This window comes from Sander lucioperca, chromosome 17 (genome assembly GCF_008315115.2).
Source record: "Sander lucioperca isolate FBNREF2018 chromosome 17, SLUC_FBN_1.2, whole genome shotgun sequence".
Classification (NCBI taxonomy): Eukaryota; Metazoa; Chordata; class Actinopteri; order Perciformes; family Percidae; genus Sander; species Sander lucioperca.
Window position 1 is genome coordinate 13,835,975 of NC_050189.1, and position 17,083 is coordinate 13,853,057.

A 17,083-nucleotide genomic window follows, 5' to 3' on the forward strand; every position below is an offset into this window, starting at 1 on the left:
GCAAATCTAACCTCATCAGCTGCAACTGATTGAAAGAAACCTTGATTGCTAATGAGCTACACATGTGGCTGTAACACCTGAGGGCCTCTGGTTGGTCGGTGAATAGCCTGACTTGTAAAAACTGGTGTGTAGCAGACAGCAGCACATAGTGTCAGTTTGGCCAGAATATACAAGCAAGCAAGTGGTTCACTTAAGCTTGTGTAGGTTAGCAGGTGTAGTTTGCTAGCAGCTAGGCTAGCTTTAGACATTGCCAACACATCAGTTGCTATGGCTTTTGGGTTTTGCCTTAGGTAAGTTTATTTAGTTGCGACACAACCCATTAAGTTTTAATTGTGCTGAAATTTTAGCATGCAAGACACATGCTTTTGTCTGCCCATGAACCTCTCTGAAGCTCATAAGCATGGATATGAATTTGACCTGACAGATGGAAGGCTGGTATTTTGTACTCCGTATAGACAACCTGACTCATTCAATACAGAGGTAAACATGAAAGAGCATTAATGTGTCATCTTGTCCATCTGTTAGTTATATAGAGCTCTCGCTCTCGCTCTCGCTCTCGCTCTCTCAGTGAATGGTGTTCCAGTAGAGGTGGTCCATGCAACACTATTCTCCAGACAAAGCTGGGTTTTAATCATGGTTGACCTGGGGGCTGCTTGCGCCATGCGTCAGTATTACAATCTTTTATGCTGTGGCTTCTTTTCCCCATGACGGTCAACAATTAAAGCTGTAATACTGGTGTAATGTCCACAGATAAAGGATCACGAAAGTGGCTACGGAATGTGAGGTGCTGCATCCGTTGGTGTCTGGTCAACATTGAAGTCAATGGTGAACTTGTGGAGCAGCCAGTTGCAGAAGAGAGAGGCTACATTGTAAAGCAGCACAACTCCACAGTCGAGATCAGCATCCCCTATAATGCTGAAGGAGGATACAGGAAGGTCAGGAGGCACTGATGAAACAAGTTGCAAATAGCTTTTAGTCAACCTGATGCACCCAGGCTCCTCATATGTAAATCAGGGTTATCCTTTTTCACGATGTGGCCTAAAATGTGGAATGACTTCTGATCTAGTAACAAACTGAAATTATTTCCTGACATTGTATTCTTTCACAGAGCCCTGTGTCTGGTAACCTACAAGTTCTACATCTTTCATCTCTACTTGGAGCGCACATTCACGGTCTACCTCGGGGACGTCCCTGAAGACGCTGAGTTGGCTGCGGTTCATTTGAATGGACAGGAATCTACAGTTCCATCTACAAATACAAGCAGCCACACCACAACACTCATGGCTACACTCTGAAGGTGCCTTTTGATGATCTTGTTGTCATATGGCAGGTAAAAGGTCTTTGCATTATTTGTACGGTTGTATCTTCAGATGTCATGCTGGTTTATACATGGAAACCTCATCCTGCCGTTAACTGATGCCTGTAAGTCACTAGCCTTATTTTTAGACCTGGTCAATCCTACTTGTGTATGAAGCAGAGTAACCATTGTGTTGTATTAACAGCTCCTCCAGCATTTGATGCTGTCTGTTCTGAGTCTGGCATCAGCTTTAAACTAGACCACCGGCCTATTTAATACCTGTGGGAGATCAGTATTGGCTCAGAGCTGGCAACTAAGCACGGCTACGTCATGAGCAACAATAGCCAGAGACTGCTGCTTGAGGTGCCGCTCTTCACTCATGGCTACGAGTACAAGGTGAGATGAGACTAACTGAAAGCATCAGCTTTTGTTTGTGCTGAACGTGGACATCAGTGACTAAGCTTCATGTGTTTTTTTAGGACATTACTTTGAAGGGCTTGTCCGTTCTTTACTACTGAACTTATTGGTAAGAACATTCAGGTGGGGTCTCCATATAGTTGCCAGAATTGCTAAAATGCATCTATCTACAGTGTGTTTGACTGACAGCAGGATAACTGTAGTGGCTGACTTGTCTCTGGCCATCACAAGTGGAAGGAGTTCCTTCTAGAACCAACCTGGTATACAAACTGTGGACCCAAAGACGGACAGCGCCAGGGCTCTCTCTTCTCTGAAATTAAATTTACATCTGGCCACTTGGGGGTGGCAGTGGCTCAGAGGTAGAGTGGGGTCAGCCTTCAACCATAAGGTAGCTCCTCCGGCGACATGTCACTAAACCCCCAAGTTGGCTGTCCACTGATTCTACAGTAATGCCTAGGATGGGTCAAAGGTGCACTATGAATTCCTGCATGGTCACTTCTGTTGACGTTCCAAGTAAATTTCAAACAAAACAGAGCAAGCTCGCCAATCCCCCCCATGTTTCCGTAAAGGCCTTTTTATGCATCTGCGTAGAATCGACGGCGTACCCCCGCAGACCCCTCTGCGTCTATGCCGTAGCCTGATGTACACCTCTAGAAAAATGTAACTACACGTTGCAGCGACACACGTCGCTTGGCCGTGGCTTGGTAGCGTTGCATTTCCCCTGCCTCATTTCCTGGTTCTCCTTCTCCATAAACAACATGAAATCAAGGAGAGGGCTAACTTTTCCTGCTAAAGATTTCCCACCTTGGTCAGAAAACACAGGGGAGACACTTTGTTTCTCTCACTATGACTCTAGAGTCTGTACTCGCTCCGAAGCTAATCGCCGCCACTCTCTCACTTCTCCCTCGCTCTGCTACACACACACACACACACACATACACACACACACATGCCGGCACGACGCACACACCAGCGCACGAGTATAAACATTAGGCCATTTATGTAGGCTACGGCGAAAGCTCTGCGTGGAGCCTGCCTGTTAGTCTCTTCTCGGTATACAGGTTTAAGTCTTATGTAGCTGGTGTCGGCTGTATTGTATATTCTGCACACTCCACCGAAGGTAGATGGTTCACCTGTTGAACTGAATAAACTAAATCAAATATATTGCATGCCTACAATCTGTTCTCTATACTCTAGGTCTACGGAGTCCCTTCAAGCCCACTTCAATGCTTCAAACACCAGTGCCCACTACCATACCCACCCCAAGACCTGTTTCAGTGCAACCTGCTAACTGGCCTCCTTGTTATGTACATCAAAGTATCCATCAAAGTAGCTTTCTAAAGAATAAAAAAGGTCAGTACTTAATTAAATTTTCAAAAAAATTTGAAATTTAAGATGTCTTTTCCTAAACCTTTTTAATTCTCTTCACAGGAGCCGGAAGAGCTCTACAATCCAAAGTACACACCATATTTTAAGACATGGTGTTTTAATTGTAATCAATAAATTGGTCTTAAAATAATGCATGGCTTGTTATTATACTTGAACCAACTCTGCATGAAGGACAAACCCACTTGTTCTACTTTGAGTAGCTGATATCACGTTGGAAGATGAGTGTTTTGGATCTGATACAGCAGCTCTACTTTGATGCAGAGCTAGATCTAAGTAAAGTCTGTTTAAAGAGCCCCTCTTATACTCATTTTCATTGTTATATTTGTACTCTTGGTGTCTACTAGAATAGGTTTACATGCTTTAATGTTAAAAAAAAAAAAAAAACATTGTTTCTAATACCTGCATCCCAGTCTGCTGATTGGTCAGCTGGCCCACTCTGTTGTGATTAGTAAACCAAATTTAAACAAGCCACTGGACGGGCTCTAAATTTGCGCTGTGCGCTAGGTTGTCCTATTCCCAACTATATTTGTTGTGCTTGCTGCCGGGCTCAGCGCAAATTTACGTCATACATGCGCCAATATTTGAATGCACGTCACGTCTGCGTCCGGTGTTTACATCGGACGTGCAGTAGGCTACATGCGACATTGTGGATACACAGTAGTGATTTGGTGGAGACGATGTTTCTGTCTTTGAAACAAAAGAAAGCCTTGGAACTTGCCCTGGTTGTGAGGAGAAGACGAAGGAAGGCAGCAGGGTGTGGGTGCACGAGACCCTCAGGTCCAGAGAGGGGAGCAATTTGACAGTCTGCTGACGAGAGTAGGGCCTACGATTTCCCGGATGCAACAACATTCCGAAAGCCCATTTCTACAACGGAGCGTCTGGCTATTTGTCTGTCCCTGACGTGTGGCTCTTTTTTGTCTCCTCTCCTTATGTACCTGTCCCTTAGGTTCTTCCACCTTTTCTTACACTCTTCCTCTAAATAGATGAAGACGTGTGGATTATTTTCATTTCTAAATAAAATGTTGCATTTCAACACCATGTGTCATTGCATGTTTATATACTTAAGAGGTCTGCAGTCATTTCAGTTGGGTATAATAAAGCTAAGATATGAGCCTACATTCATACATGCATCATTCATTCTCTGGAAAACACTTTGTTTAATGCATATGTGCAATTAATTCCTCCAAAATTGGAGCTTACACACTTGGAAATGGGTAGTTATTCTGTGTAAAGGCCATATACCTACCTATATATCTATATGTGAACTTCAATGAAAATGAACATGACTTGTGTCAATCAGTCCAAACATATTTTACATCATATAAACATACAAATACAATATTATTATTGTGTAATAACAACCGAGTGTAAATTGTAATTTCCCCATTGGGGATCAATAAAGAGTATAAATTATAATTTTTTTTTTATAAAAAATACAAATATATCCTACAAATACCTGTATGGAGCTGTATAATCAACTTGGTATTTGGTTTTCGCAGCTCACAACAGTAGGCTACAGTTCTTCGCAGTTGCTTTGGCGTATTTCTCAGATCAGAGATGACAATAATGTGTAACTTTGTCACATAGGGAATAGTGCTCCCTTTCCTGTGCATTGTTCATTAGACTATACTTACAGAGTGAACTGTTAAATATGGACAACAACACAAAGCAGACAGTCAGTTTGATTCATTTTTACTTGCTTTGGACATAAACAAAAGATTTCCAGAAAGATACACGATTTTTCAGGTCAGTCACTATGCGGTGCAGTTTACACCAATTGTTTTAAGAAATGCACTCACTGTTGTGCAAATGCAATTATGATTTGACAAATGCACCAAAGTAACTGAGAAAAAATGTAACATAGGATTGTATTTCAGTGGAAACATATATGTTGATTTCACATAGCTAAAACCAACCTGAATGATTTAAATTAAGAGGCTACAATAACCTACACAGCTGGCATGCTTATTATGGTGAAATATGCTTCCACAGCATAGTTTTGCGTCCGAGGTCTCTGTACGAGCTCAAAGTTGTGTCGTAGCCTATACAGCTCTGGGAGATCGCTGGCGGCCAAAATCAACCTCTCGTCCATGTTCCGTTTGTGGATCCACGTGTGTTCGGTGTTTACTTTTTTTCTTTTTATTCAGACACGTCACAGCGCACCGCGGCCGCTCTTGCGCATGCCGCGGTCAAAGTTGAACCATGTTGAACTTTGACCGCGGCACGCGCAAGAGCGGCCAGCCGCAAAATGCCGCTTGCGCTGCGCTTTGCTCAGCGCAGCGGCAGACCAATTCTTTTGCGCGCATGCCATTGACAATAATGGGTTTCATAGCGCAGCGCTGCCGTTTGTGCGTACAATGTGAATGGCCCTTCAGGCAGCACAAATTAAAAACTGGGCTGGCTTTCTCAATGACATCAATTGAGGAATTTCAAATGGGAATGTAGGTGAGGCATTTTCAGGCAGTTGAAAAAAAGTGCTGGCTGTGGGAGAGAGAGCTCCATTTGCAGTTTTTTTGTTGTTGTTTTTTGATTAAACTATTACATACACAACTCAACACACTTAATGACGGGGACAAAGCATAATAGGGGCTCTTTAACTTGGACAAATGGGAGTTGGAGGAATAAGGACAGTCTGGTGTCATTGAACGATAAAAGAAGCCAGGTCCCTTTTCTCATTACAAACCACCATAACTCCACAATTCTTTTGAAAACTGTCGACTAATAAATCCTAACAAACTGAAGCCTCCACATGTTTTTTTGAGCAATTCCTTTGACATTAAACAGCAGATAGTCATGTAACAACCACACTGCAAATCCTTAGCCTTGCTCAATAAATGTGAGGCCTTACCTGAAGGACATACTTTGACAAACTAAGCCTACATCAAGTCCTTGTTTTTAAGTGTTGGTCCCATCCATCCATCTTCTTCCGCTTATCCGGTAACGGGTCGCGGGGGTAGCAGCTCCAGCAGGGGACCCCAAACTTCCCTTTCCCGAGCCACATTAACCAGCTCCGACTGGGGGATCCCGAGGCGTTCCCAGGCCAGGTTGGAGATATAATCCCTCCACCTAGTCCTGGGTCTTCCCCGAGGCCTCCTCCCAGCTGGACGTGCCTGGAAAACCTCCCTAGGGAGGCGCCCAGGGGGCATCCTTACCAGATGCCCGAACCACCTCAACTGGCTCCTTTCGACGCGAAGGAGCAGCGGCTCTACTCCGAGCTCCTCACGGATGACTGAGCTTCTCACCCTATCTCTAAGGGAGACGCCAGCCACCCTCCTGAGGAAACCCATTTCGGCCGCTTGTACCCTGGATCTCGTTCTTTCGGCCATGACCCAGCCTTCATGACCATAGGTGAGGGTAGGAACGAAAACTGAGCGGTAGATTGAGAGCTTTGCCTTCTGGCTCAGCTCTCTTTTCGTCACAACGGTGCGATAAATTGAGTGTAATACCGCACCCGCTGCGCCGATTCTCCGACCAATCTCCCGCTCCATTGTTCCCTCACTCGCGAACAAGACTCCAAGGTACTTGAACTCCTTCACTTGGGGTAAAGACTCATTCCCTACCTGGAGAAGGCACTCCATCGGTTTCCTGCTGAGAACCATGGCCTCAGATATAGAGGTGCTGATCCTCATCCCAGCCGCTTCACACTCGGCTGCGAACCGATCCAGTGAGTGCTGAAGGTCACAGGCCGACGATGCCATCAGGACCACATCATCTGCAAAAAGCAGCGATGAGATCCCCAGCTCACCAAACTGCAACCCCTCTCAACCCCGACTACGCCTCGATATCCTGTCCATAAATACTACAAACAGGATTGGTGACAAAGCGCAGCCCTGGCGGAGGCCAACTCTCACCTGAAACGAGTCCGACTTACTGCCGAGAACCCGGACACAGCTCTCGCTTTGGTCGTACAGAGATTGGATGGCCCTGAGAAGGGACCCCCTCACCCCATACTCCCGCAGCACCTCCCACAGTGTCTCCCGGGGGACCCGGTCATACGCCTTCTCCAGATCCACAAAGCACATGTAGACCGGTTGGGCATACTCCCAGGCTCCCTCCAGGATCCTTGCGAGAGTAAAGATCTGGTCCGTTGTTCCACGACCAGGACGGAATCCGCATTGTTCCTCTTCAACCTGAGGTTCGACTATCGACCGAACCCTCCTTTCCAGCACCTTGGAGTAGACTTTACCGGGGAGGCTGAGAAGTGTGATACCCCTGTAATTGGCACACACCCTCTGGTCCCCCTTTTTGAAAAGGGGAACCACCACCCCGGTCTGCCGCTCCTTAGGCACCGTCCCCGACTTCCACGCAATGTTGAAGAGGCGTGTCAACCAAGACAACCCCTCCACACCCAGAGCTTTAAGCATTTCTGGACGGATCTCATCAATCCCTGGGGCTTTGCCACTGTGGAGTTGTTTAACTACCTCAGCAACTTCCACCAGGGAAATTGACGACAATCCCCCATCATCCTCCAGCTCTGCCTCTACCATAGAGGGCGTATTAGTCGGATTTAGGAGTTCCTCAAAGTGCTCCTTCCACCGCCCTATTACCTCCTCAGTTGAGGTCAGCAGCGTCCCATCCTTACTGTACACAGCTTGGATGGTTCCCCGCTTCCCCCTCCTGAGGTGGCGAACGGTTTTCCAGAAGCACCTTGGTGCCGACCGAAAGTCCTTCTCCATGTCTTCTCCGAACTTCTCCCACACCCGCTGCTTTGCCTCTTTCACGGCAGAGGCTGCAGCCCTTCGGGCCCTTCGGTACCTTGCAACTGCCTCCGGAGTCCCCTGGGATAACATATCCCAGAAAGACTCCTTCTTCAGTCGGACGGCTTCCCTGACCACCGGTGTCCACCACGGTGTTCGTGGGTTGCCGCCCCTTGAGGCACCTAAGACCCTAAGACCACATCTCCCCGCCGCAGCTTCAGCAATGGAAACTTTGAACATTGTCCACTCGGGTTCAATGCCCCCAGCCTCCACAGGGATGCACGAAAAGCTCCGCCGGAGGTGTGAGTTGAAAGTCTGTCGGACAGGGGCCTCCTCCAGACGTTCCCAGTTCACCCGCACTACCCGTTTGGGTTTACCAGGTCTGTCCAGAGTCTTCCCCCACCCTCTGACCCAACTCACCACCAGATGGTGATCAGTTGACAGCTCTGCCCCTCTCTTCACCCGAGTGTCCAAAACATACGGCCTCAGATCAGATGAAACGATTATAAAATCGATCATTGACCTTTGGCCTAGGGTGCTCTGGTACCAAGTACACTTATGAGCATCCCTATGTTCGAACATGGTGTTCGTTATAGACAATCCATGACTAGCACAGAAGTCCAACAACAAACAACCACTCTGGTTTAGATCAGGGAGGCCGTTCCTCCCAATCACGCCTCTCCATGTGTCTCCATCATTGCCCACGTGCGCGTTGAAGTCCCCCAGCAGAACTATGGAGTCCCCTACTGGAGCCCCATACAGGACTCCATTCAAGGTCTCCAAGAAGGCCGAATACTCCGAGCTCTTGTTTGGTGCATACGCACAAACAACAGTCAGAGTTTTCCCCCCCACAACCCGCAGGCGTAGGGAGGCGACCCTCTCGTCCACCGGGGTAAACTCCAACGTAGCGGCGCTCAGCCGGGGGCTTGTGAGTATCCCCACACCCGCCCGGCGCCTCACACCCTGGGCAACTCCGGAGAAGAAAAGAGTCCAACCCCTATCCAGGAGTATGGTTCCAGAACCGAGACTGTGCGTAGAGGTAAGCCCCACCAGATCCAACTGGTAGCGCTCCACCTCCCGCACAAGTTCCGGTTCCTTCCCCCACAGAGAGGTGACGTTCCACGTCCCCAGAGCCAGCGTCTGCTGCCCGGGTCTGGTCCGTCGAGGCCCCTGACCTTCACTGCCACCCATGTGGCAGCGCACCCGACCCCAGCGGTTCCTCCCACAGGTGGTGGGCCCATGGGTTGGAGAGAGAGGTGCCACGTAGCTTTTTCGGGCTGTGCCCGGCCGGGCTCCGTGGCAAACCCGGCCACCAGGCGCTCGCTGACGGGCCCTCCATCTGGGCCTGGCTCCAGACGGGGGCCCCGGGCTTCCTCCGGGCAGGGTCACATCATCTCTACCTCGTTTTTTCACAGGGTTTTTGAACCATTCTTTGTCTGGCCCCTCACCTGAGACCACTTTGCCTTGGGAGACCCTACCAGGAGCACAAAGCTCCAGACAACACAGCCCTCAGGTTCATAGGGACACACAAACCTCTCCACCACGATAAGGTGATGGTTCCCGGAGAAGCGATGGTTCCCGGAGAGAGTGTTGGTCCCACTATTTTATATTTTAAATAGCTCTCTGTCCCCTGGCTGTTTCTTTATGCCTGAAGCAAAAAGTAGGGCATCCATTGCTCAGGAAACCTAGCCTTGACCCTCTGGACTTACTAAATTACAAATTTTAGTGAGGGAAGGTTTACAAGTTATTTCTTAATGATCTTTTACTCATAGCTAATGCTTGCAATTGTTCAATTTTAATTATTTATTTGAGCTCTGCATTTGACAGTTGAATTCTATTGGATTGTTTTAAAGTGTGTTGGCATCATGGACACTGTAGTCATTGGCGATGCCTCCTCTTCTGTGCCCCCACTGCCCTGTGGTGTTACCCAAGGCTCCATCCTTGTTCAGTGTATACATGCTGCCATTGGGACATATAAACACAAAATCCAGTACCATTGTTATACAATGCAAAATGCATGCAAATGTCTCCCTTACAGTGAAGTAGGCAACACTCATCAGTTATCTTGTCTGTCAGCAATAAAGTGCTGAATGTCCCAAAAGCTTCTCCAGCTATATGAAAAATTAAAATGATTTTCTTTGGTCCCCCAAAGTCAATCCCTATTGTAAAAAAACATATTGACTCCAGGTCTACAAATGTTAAACCAGCAGTTGAAATATTTCACAGTGGCCATCTATTTGAAAAACATTACTAAAGTAATTCAATCATGTTATCAGATGAGGAGCATCTCAAAAATAGTCATTCATGCTCAGATTATTGCAATTCATTGTATTCAGGCTTAAACCAAAAAATAATCTCAAGCCTTCAGCTTGTACAAAATACAGCTGCTGAGCTTTTAACATACTAAAAGACAAGATCATATCAGCCCTGTTTTAGCCTCTCCTCAATGGTTACCAGTAAATTCGGTTTAAGATTTTACAGATTACTTTTTAAAGCACTTTATGAAGATAACTCGCATTAATTAACATTTGTTAAATGTGCCAGTGTTTGCCAGCTGGCTAATTGTCAACTCTAGTCCGTTGGCAAGAGGTTTTGAGACCACACTTTATGGTTCAGCTCCTAGTTACATTGCAGCTACCCTAAGAGCTGAAGCGCAGCCTCAGATAGGGCTCTGCTGACTGTTCCTGAGGCCTGGCTCAAAACTAAAGATGTGCATGCTTTGCATTCAGGACCCCTTATTTGAGGATCTGAGACGTCCAGAATCTTAAAAAAAACACCTCTCATAACAAAATCTTTATATTATGAAAGCATTTTTCCAACATGTCTTTAATGTTATTACTAATGTTATTACTTTATTTCCATTTTACTTTTATTGCATTGTTGGGATTGTCAGTGTGTCTGAAATGTCTTTTAACCAGGTAAAGCACTTTCTGTAACTTTATACAGCACTCAAGTTCTCATTCATTTCAGTCTCAAACCCTCAGGCTGGGTCCAACCTAGCAGCTCAAGGATCCTGCTCTATATCAAGTTCGCAACACATCGTATGGTTCTTTGAGCTACTTTTAGTTATTTGTCACTTTCATGTTGTCTCAATAACCAGTCAGGAGCATTTAACATACAAGTTTATTGAGCTTTACATTTAAAACCCATGCAATCACAATCCAAATTATGGCGTCACTTTAGTTTCGGATGACCCTCTGGCTCCTGTTGAAAGAGCGAGAGTTAAACAGAATGACAAAAGACAAATTAACCAAATTTCAGATAAGCAAGACACGTACCTCTTGAGGCATCGTTTAGAAAGCATGATGCGGTCGTTGAGACCTCGTTTAGAAAGTCGGACACTTTCTTTGAAAGATCGTTTAGAAAGCTGGATACTTTCTTTGAGACATCGTTTAGAATGCTGGATCCTTCCTTTGAGACATCGTTTGGAAAGCCGGATACATTGATGTACTGAGCAGAAGGCCGGAAAGCAGGTCGCATTGAAAGACATCTTCGGGTGCATCTGGTAGCAGACTCTGGTGTTTGAAGTATTGTAGCGGGCTTAATGGATCCTTTCTTTGAGACACCGTTTGGAAAGCCGGATACTTTGATGTACTGAGCAGAAGGCCAGAAAGCAGGTCGCATTGAAAGACATCTTCGGGTGCATCTGGTAGCGGACTCTGGTGTTTGAAGCACTGTAGTGGGCTTAATGGATACTTTCTCTAAGACATTGTTTGGAAAGCCAGATGCGTTCTTCGTGACATTGTTTGGAAAGCCAGATACGTTCCCTGGAAAGCCAGATACGTTCTTCGTGACATTGTTTGGAAAGCCAGATATGTTCCCTGGAAAGCCAGATATGTTCTTCGTGACATTGTTTGGAAAGCCAGATACGTTCCCTGGAAAGCCAGATACGTTCTTCGTGACATTGTTTGGAAAGCCAGATATGTTCCCTGGAAAGCCAGATATGTTCCCTGGAAAGCTAGATATGTTCTTCGTGACATTGTTTGGAAAGCCGGATACATTCTTCGTGACATTGTTTGGAAAGACAGATACATTCCCTGGAAAGCCAGATACGTTCCCTGGAAAGCCAGATATGTTCTTCGTGACATTGTTTGGAAAGCCGGATACATTCTTCGTGACATTGTTTGGAAAGACAGATACATTCCCTGGAAAGCCAGATACGTTCTTCGTGACATTGTTTGGAACGCTGGATACTTGGATATACTGAGCAGAAGGCCGGTAAGCAGGTTGAACTGAAACACCTCTTTGAGTGGACAATGGTGTTTGAAGCACTGTAGTGGGCTTAATGGTGGGACTCAGTAGACCTAGAGTATAGAGACCAAACAGATGTTGGCATCTGATATATTAAGGATGTGTTTTTTCAGTTCAACAGGTAAACCACCAACCTTGAGTGGAGTGTGCAGAATGCACAATACGACCGACACCAGCTGCGTCGGACTCAAACCTGTATACTGAGAGAAGTCCAGCCAGAGGATATGTACACTGCATTGTCACCCTGCAAGACAAGAGGGATTGGTTTGCATTTATAAGAAGCTGAGGGAATGTAATAGGCAAAATAGTTGGGTTTAAAATATACCTGTCAAAATCATTGCTGGAGTTAGCTGGAGCATGCAACTTCTTGCTGAAGAAAATCTCATTTTCATACGTCACATACTCTTTACCAAGCTGGAGAAACCAAGCATAACATTTGGGTGCTCATACTGCCAGATATGAAAAGTAATTTTGTGAATGAGTTCAACAGTTACATTGGTAAGCAGCCGCAGTACCTTTACTGTGGATCCACAGCTGTTGATTGGAAAAGAGAAGAGAGCCCTGGTGCTGTCCATCTCTTTGGGTCCACAGTTTTTGTCTACCAGGTTGGTTCTAGCAGGAACTCCTTCACTTGTGATGACCGAAGGCAAGTCAGCCACCACAGTTATCCTGCCATCAGCCGAACACACTGTAGAGAAATGCGTTTTAGCGTTTTATATGGAGATCCCACCTGCTCTTACAGTAAAATAAAGTCTTTACCAATGAGTTCAGTAGCAGAGAACTGACAAGTCTTGACAATTGAATTTTGGACCTCTAATGTTTCATGATCCCGCATGAGGAGCTCAAAAGTGCTGAAGAAGCCCTTCAACGTAATGTCCTTAAAACAAAAATAAACATGCAGCGTATTGACCGGTGTCCATGTATAAAATAACGTCGCATTAAAACACAAGTGTTGACGCTTCCAGTTAGAGTCATCTCACCTTGTACTTGTAGCCATGAGTGAAGAGCGGCACCTCGAGCAGCAGTCTCTGGCTATTGTTGCTCATGACGTAGCCGTGCTTAGTTGCCAGCTCTGATGTCAGCAGCTCTGAGCCGATACTGATCTCCCACAGGTAGTAAATAGGCTGGTGGTCCAGTTTAAAGCTGATGCCAGACTCAGAACAGACAGCATCAAAGGGTGGAGGAGCTGTTAATACAACACAATGGGTTACTCTGCTTCATACACAAGTAGGCTTGACCAGGTCTAAAAATAAGGCTAGCGACTTACAGGCATCAGTTAACGCCATCACTGATGCTAGTTGGTAAAAAGGCTCATTTTCAGGCAGAACGGTCAGTGTGTAGTTGATGTCCAGCCTGTGCTGCATCGTTGCATCTTTGATTAACTAAAGGAAACAGAAAAAACATGTTGAGTCAAGCCAGATGAAGTTCCTATGTATAAACCAGCATGACATCTGAAGATCCAACCAGACAAATAATGCAAAAACCTTTTACCTGCTGCATGACAACAGGGTCCTCAAAAGGCACCTTCAGAGTGTAGCCATGAGTGTGGTTGGGAGAAACAACTTTTGTGATGTTGTGGCTGCTTGTATTTGTAAATGGAACTGTAAATTTCTGTCCATTCAAATGAACCGCAGCCAACTCGACGTCTTCAGGGACATCCCCGAGGTAGACCGTGAATGTGCGCTCCTCAGGAACTGTTCCTGAAATGAAAAGCCATTTAGATTACCGTTTCTTCAACTTGGCAAGCGCCTTGTTAGACTTACTGTTTTCAGTGAAAACAGGGCGTGTCAGCAGGGGAGTGGCCAGTGTCCTGTGAATGCGAAGTCTGGTGTCAACATGATCCTCATCCATTGAGATTTGCTCCAAGTAGAGATGAAAGATGTAGAACTCATAGAGGTTCCCAGACACAATGCTCTGTGAAAGAGTACAATTTATCAGGAATTTAAATTTGCAACTAGATCAGAAAAACAATAAGCCTGATTTACATTTGAGTGCATCAAGTTGACTCAGACTAATTTGCAACTTGCCCCCCCCCCCCCGACATCGGTGCCTCCTGACCTTCCTGTATCCTCCTTCAGCATTATAGGGGATGCTGATCTCGACTGTGGAGTTGTGCTGCTTCACAATGTAGCCTCTCTCTTCTGCAACTGGCTGCTCCACAAGTTCGCCATTGACTCCAATGTTGACCTGCATCCTTTGTAGACCAGACAACAGATGCAGCACATCAGGAGTCTCCCACATAATGTAGCCAATGTTGTCATATGATCCTTTATCTGTGGGATATTTCACCAGTATTAGTTTCATTTGCTGTACGTCAAGGGACAAAAAGAAAGCCACAGCATAAAAGATAATACTGACGCATGGAACAAGCAGCCACCAGGTCAACCATAATTAAAACCCAGCTATGTCTGGAGAATAGTGTTGCATGGACCACCTCTACTGGAACACCATTCACCTAGAGAGAGACACTCAAAATAAAAAACATGCTTTGTACTAAATGCTTTACTGTACAAAACATAGCATTCTGGAATTTCAAAAACCATGGACTAGATACCCTAAACTCTGCATCAGTGGTTTACCTCAGTGCTGAATGAGTCAGGTTGTCCATACGGAGCACGAAATACAAGCCTTCCATCCGTCAAGTCAAATGCATATCCATGCTTCTTAGCCGTTTTAAGGCTAATGGGCATCAGCTCCTGCTGCACACTCTGAAACATCACCTGCCAATCTGAAGTGGCTGAGGCATAGGCCTGAATAAAGCACATTGTTAAACCGCCATTTAATTGTATATACTAATTTGATGCATGTTATCCAACTGCAGGTGACAAATTCCACACATTTCCCAGAAGACAATGTCAAACATACCGTTTTGAAAAGAGCATCCCAGTCATCCTCCTTTGTCCCAGTTGGACAGGCCACATCACTCCTCACAGACACCTACAGAGAAACCAGTGTTGGTAAACATTTGAAATGCCACATATTTTACATAAGATACAACCAAGCTTACTTCCATGTAGTTGACCTCACAGGTAACCTCTCTGGGAGACCAGGGGAGAGAGGGAGAACAGGTCTTGTTCAAAGCATAGGTGACTTCCTTTCCTTTGTGTGTCACAATCAGGTTGAAGTTGAATGTGAACACTTCATCCTCCTGAAATATCCAGTAAAATAAGATGTATGAAAACAGTGTCCCTGAAAAAAGGCCACACATATTGTTTGCATAAATAACCCAAAACGGTTTTGTACAGACCTTGTTGTCAGTGTGGCAGCTGAAGTAAGAGGCCCGGAGCTCCACATGTTCCAATGGAGGTAAAACACTGACACTGTAGCCACATTTTGCTGCATACTGCTCAGTGATGGGGTACACACCTGTCTCATCTGAAAGACAGTCACTAGTTTTGTCTGCTCAAACTTCAAAATATTTGGGTTTAATTGGTCAGATTTACTAAAAGTAAAAACATGCCAGGTCAGTCCTAAGAAATAACTAAAGAAATAGGGTTGCAGAGCCGCTGTAGCTCAATAATGTGATCCCACATGGTTTCTGACCCCTAGTTTGTAATGAAGCTGTGCATGACTTACCAACAGCCTCAAAGGAAGGTTCATTCCCAGTGAAGAAGAGCTCAACGGCTATCATGAAGTAACGATCACGACACTCCATATGAAGACCTTCTGCATGAACAAATGGGTTCAAATCTAAATATACGTGCTAAGGACTAATGGGCATGTGTTTAAGCAGACGCTTTAATTCTTACCATTGGGAATATTATCACATTTTGCAGTTGTCCACACAGACAGGAGAAATGTCACACTGTTAAGACAAAATCGTGTATTCAAAATGCATATATAAATTGAAACCATAAGGTGCACTAACGGCAACCAACAGCTTGTAAATTGCTATGATCCCGCACCTTACCTAAGGCAAAACCCAAAAGCCATAGCCACTGATGTGTTGGCAGTGTCTAAAGCTAGCCTAGCTGCTAGCAAACTACACCTGCTAACCAACACAAGCTAAAGTGAACCACTTGCTTGCTTGTGTATCCTGGCCAAATTGGCACTATGTGCTGCTGTCTGCTACACACCAGTTTTTATAAGTCAGTTTCTCTACCCATGAGGGGTAAAGGCAAATCTAACCTCATCAGCTGCAACTGATTGAAAGAAACCTTGATTGCTAATGAGCTACACATGTGGCTGTAACACCTGAGGGCCTCTGGTTGGTCGGTGAATAGCCTGACTTGTAAAAACTGGTGTGTAGCAGACAGCAGCACATAGTGCCAGCACCTTACCTTACAGTACCTTGCCTTACCACCTGGCGTCTATTGTGGCATTGTTTACAGATGCCTGTAAGTCCAATAAATTTATTGTCATTACTGCTTGTATTAGCAGTGAGCAGAGTAACTCATTGTGTTGTATTAACAGCTCCTCCAGCCTTTGATGCTGTCTGTTCTCAGTCTGGCATCAGCTTTAAACTGGACCACCATCCTATTTACTACCCGTGGGAGATCTGTATCGGCTCAGAGCTGCTGACATCAGAGCTGGCAACTAAGCACGGCTACGTCATGAGCAACAATAGCCAGAGACTGCTGCTCAAGTACACGTACAAGTACAAGGTGAGATGAGACTAACTGGAAGCATCGACTCTTGTGTTTAATGTGATATTTTAAACATGGACATCAGCAAATAAGCTGCATGTGTTTTTAGGACATTACATTGAAAGGCTTAAAACAAAACATTAGAAGTCCAAAATTCAATTGTCAAGACTTGTCAGTTCTCTGCTACTGAACTCATTGGTAAGGACTTTATTTTTTTAAATTATTTTTTTACTGTAAAAGCAGGTGGGATTTCCGTATAGTTGCCGGAATTGCTAAAACACATCTCTCTACAGTGTGTTCGACTGATGTCAGGATACCTGTAGTGGCTGACTTGTCTCTGGCCATCACAAGTGAAGGAGTTCCTGCTAGAACCAACCTGGTAGACAAAAACTGTGGACCCAAAGAGATGGACAGCACCAGGGCTCTCTTCTCTTTCAACTCAACAG

The 17,083-nt window shown here is 45.4% G+C and overlaps 1 protein-coding gene and 2 long non-coding RNA genes across 3 annotated transcripts; 2 read left to right on the top strand and 1 right to left on the bottom strand.

Annotated features, from left to right (window-relative positions):
* The first annotated feature begins 49 nt into the window (after positions 1–49).
* Positions 50–761, top strand: LOC118492940. Its single transcript, XR_004895454.1, has 3 exons — positions 50–290; positions 569–664; positions 751–761. It is a non-coding gene; the product is annotated as an uncharacterized LOC118492940 (long non-coding RNA).
* A 649-nt stretch (positions 762–1,410) lies between these two features.
* On the top strand, positions 1,411–3,000 carry LOC116049063. Its single transcript, XR_004895453.1, has 4 exons — positions 1,411–1,422; positions 1,512–1,693; positions 1,777–1,823; positions 2,912–3,000. It is a non-coding gene; the product is annotated as an uncharacterized LOC116049063 (long non-coding RNA).
* A 7,904-nt stretch (positions 3,001–10,904) lies between these two features.
* On the bottom strand, positions 10,905–16,130 carry LOC116049017. The gene is made up of 20 exons (XM_035993499.1): positions 15,962–16,130; positions 15,801–15,856; positions 15,628–15,717; positions 15,299–15,426; positions 15,059–15,199; positions 14,917–14,988; positions 14,631–14,801; positions 14,410–14,506; positions 14,110–14,324; positions 13,815–13,965; positions 13,543–13,751; positions 13,319–13,433; positions 13,032–13,237; positions 12,811–12,928; positions 12,567–12,739; positions 12,377–12,465; positions 12,186–12,295; positions 11,746–12,104; positions 11,079–11,241; positions 10,905–11,004 (listed from the first exon to the last, which is right to left on the bottom strand). The coding sequence occupies exons 1-20, from the start codon at positions 15,982–15,984 to the stop codon at positions 10,967–10,969; spliced, it is 2,724 nt and encodes a 907-aa protein (XP_035849392.1). The 5' UTR covers positions 15,985–16,130; the 3' UTR covers positions 10,905–10,966.
* Positions 16,131–17,083: the final 953 nt, after the last annotated feature.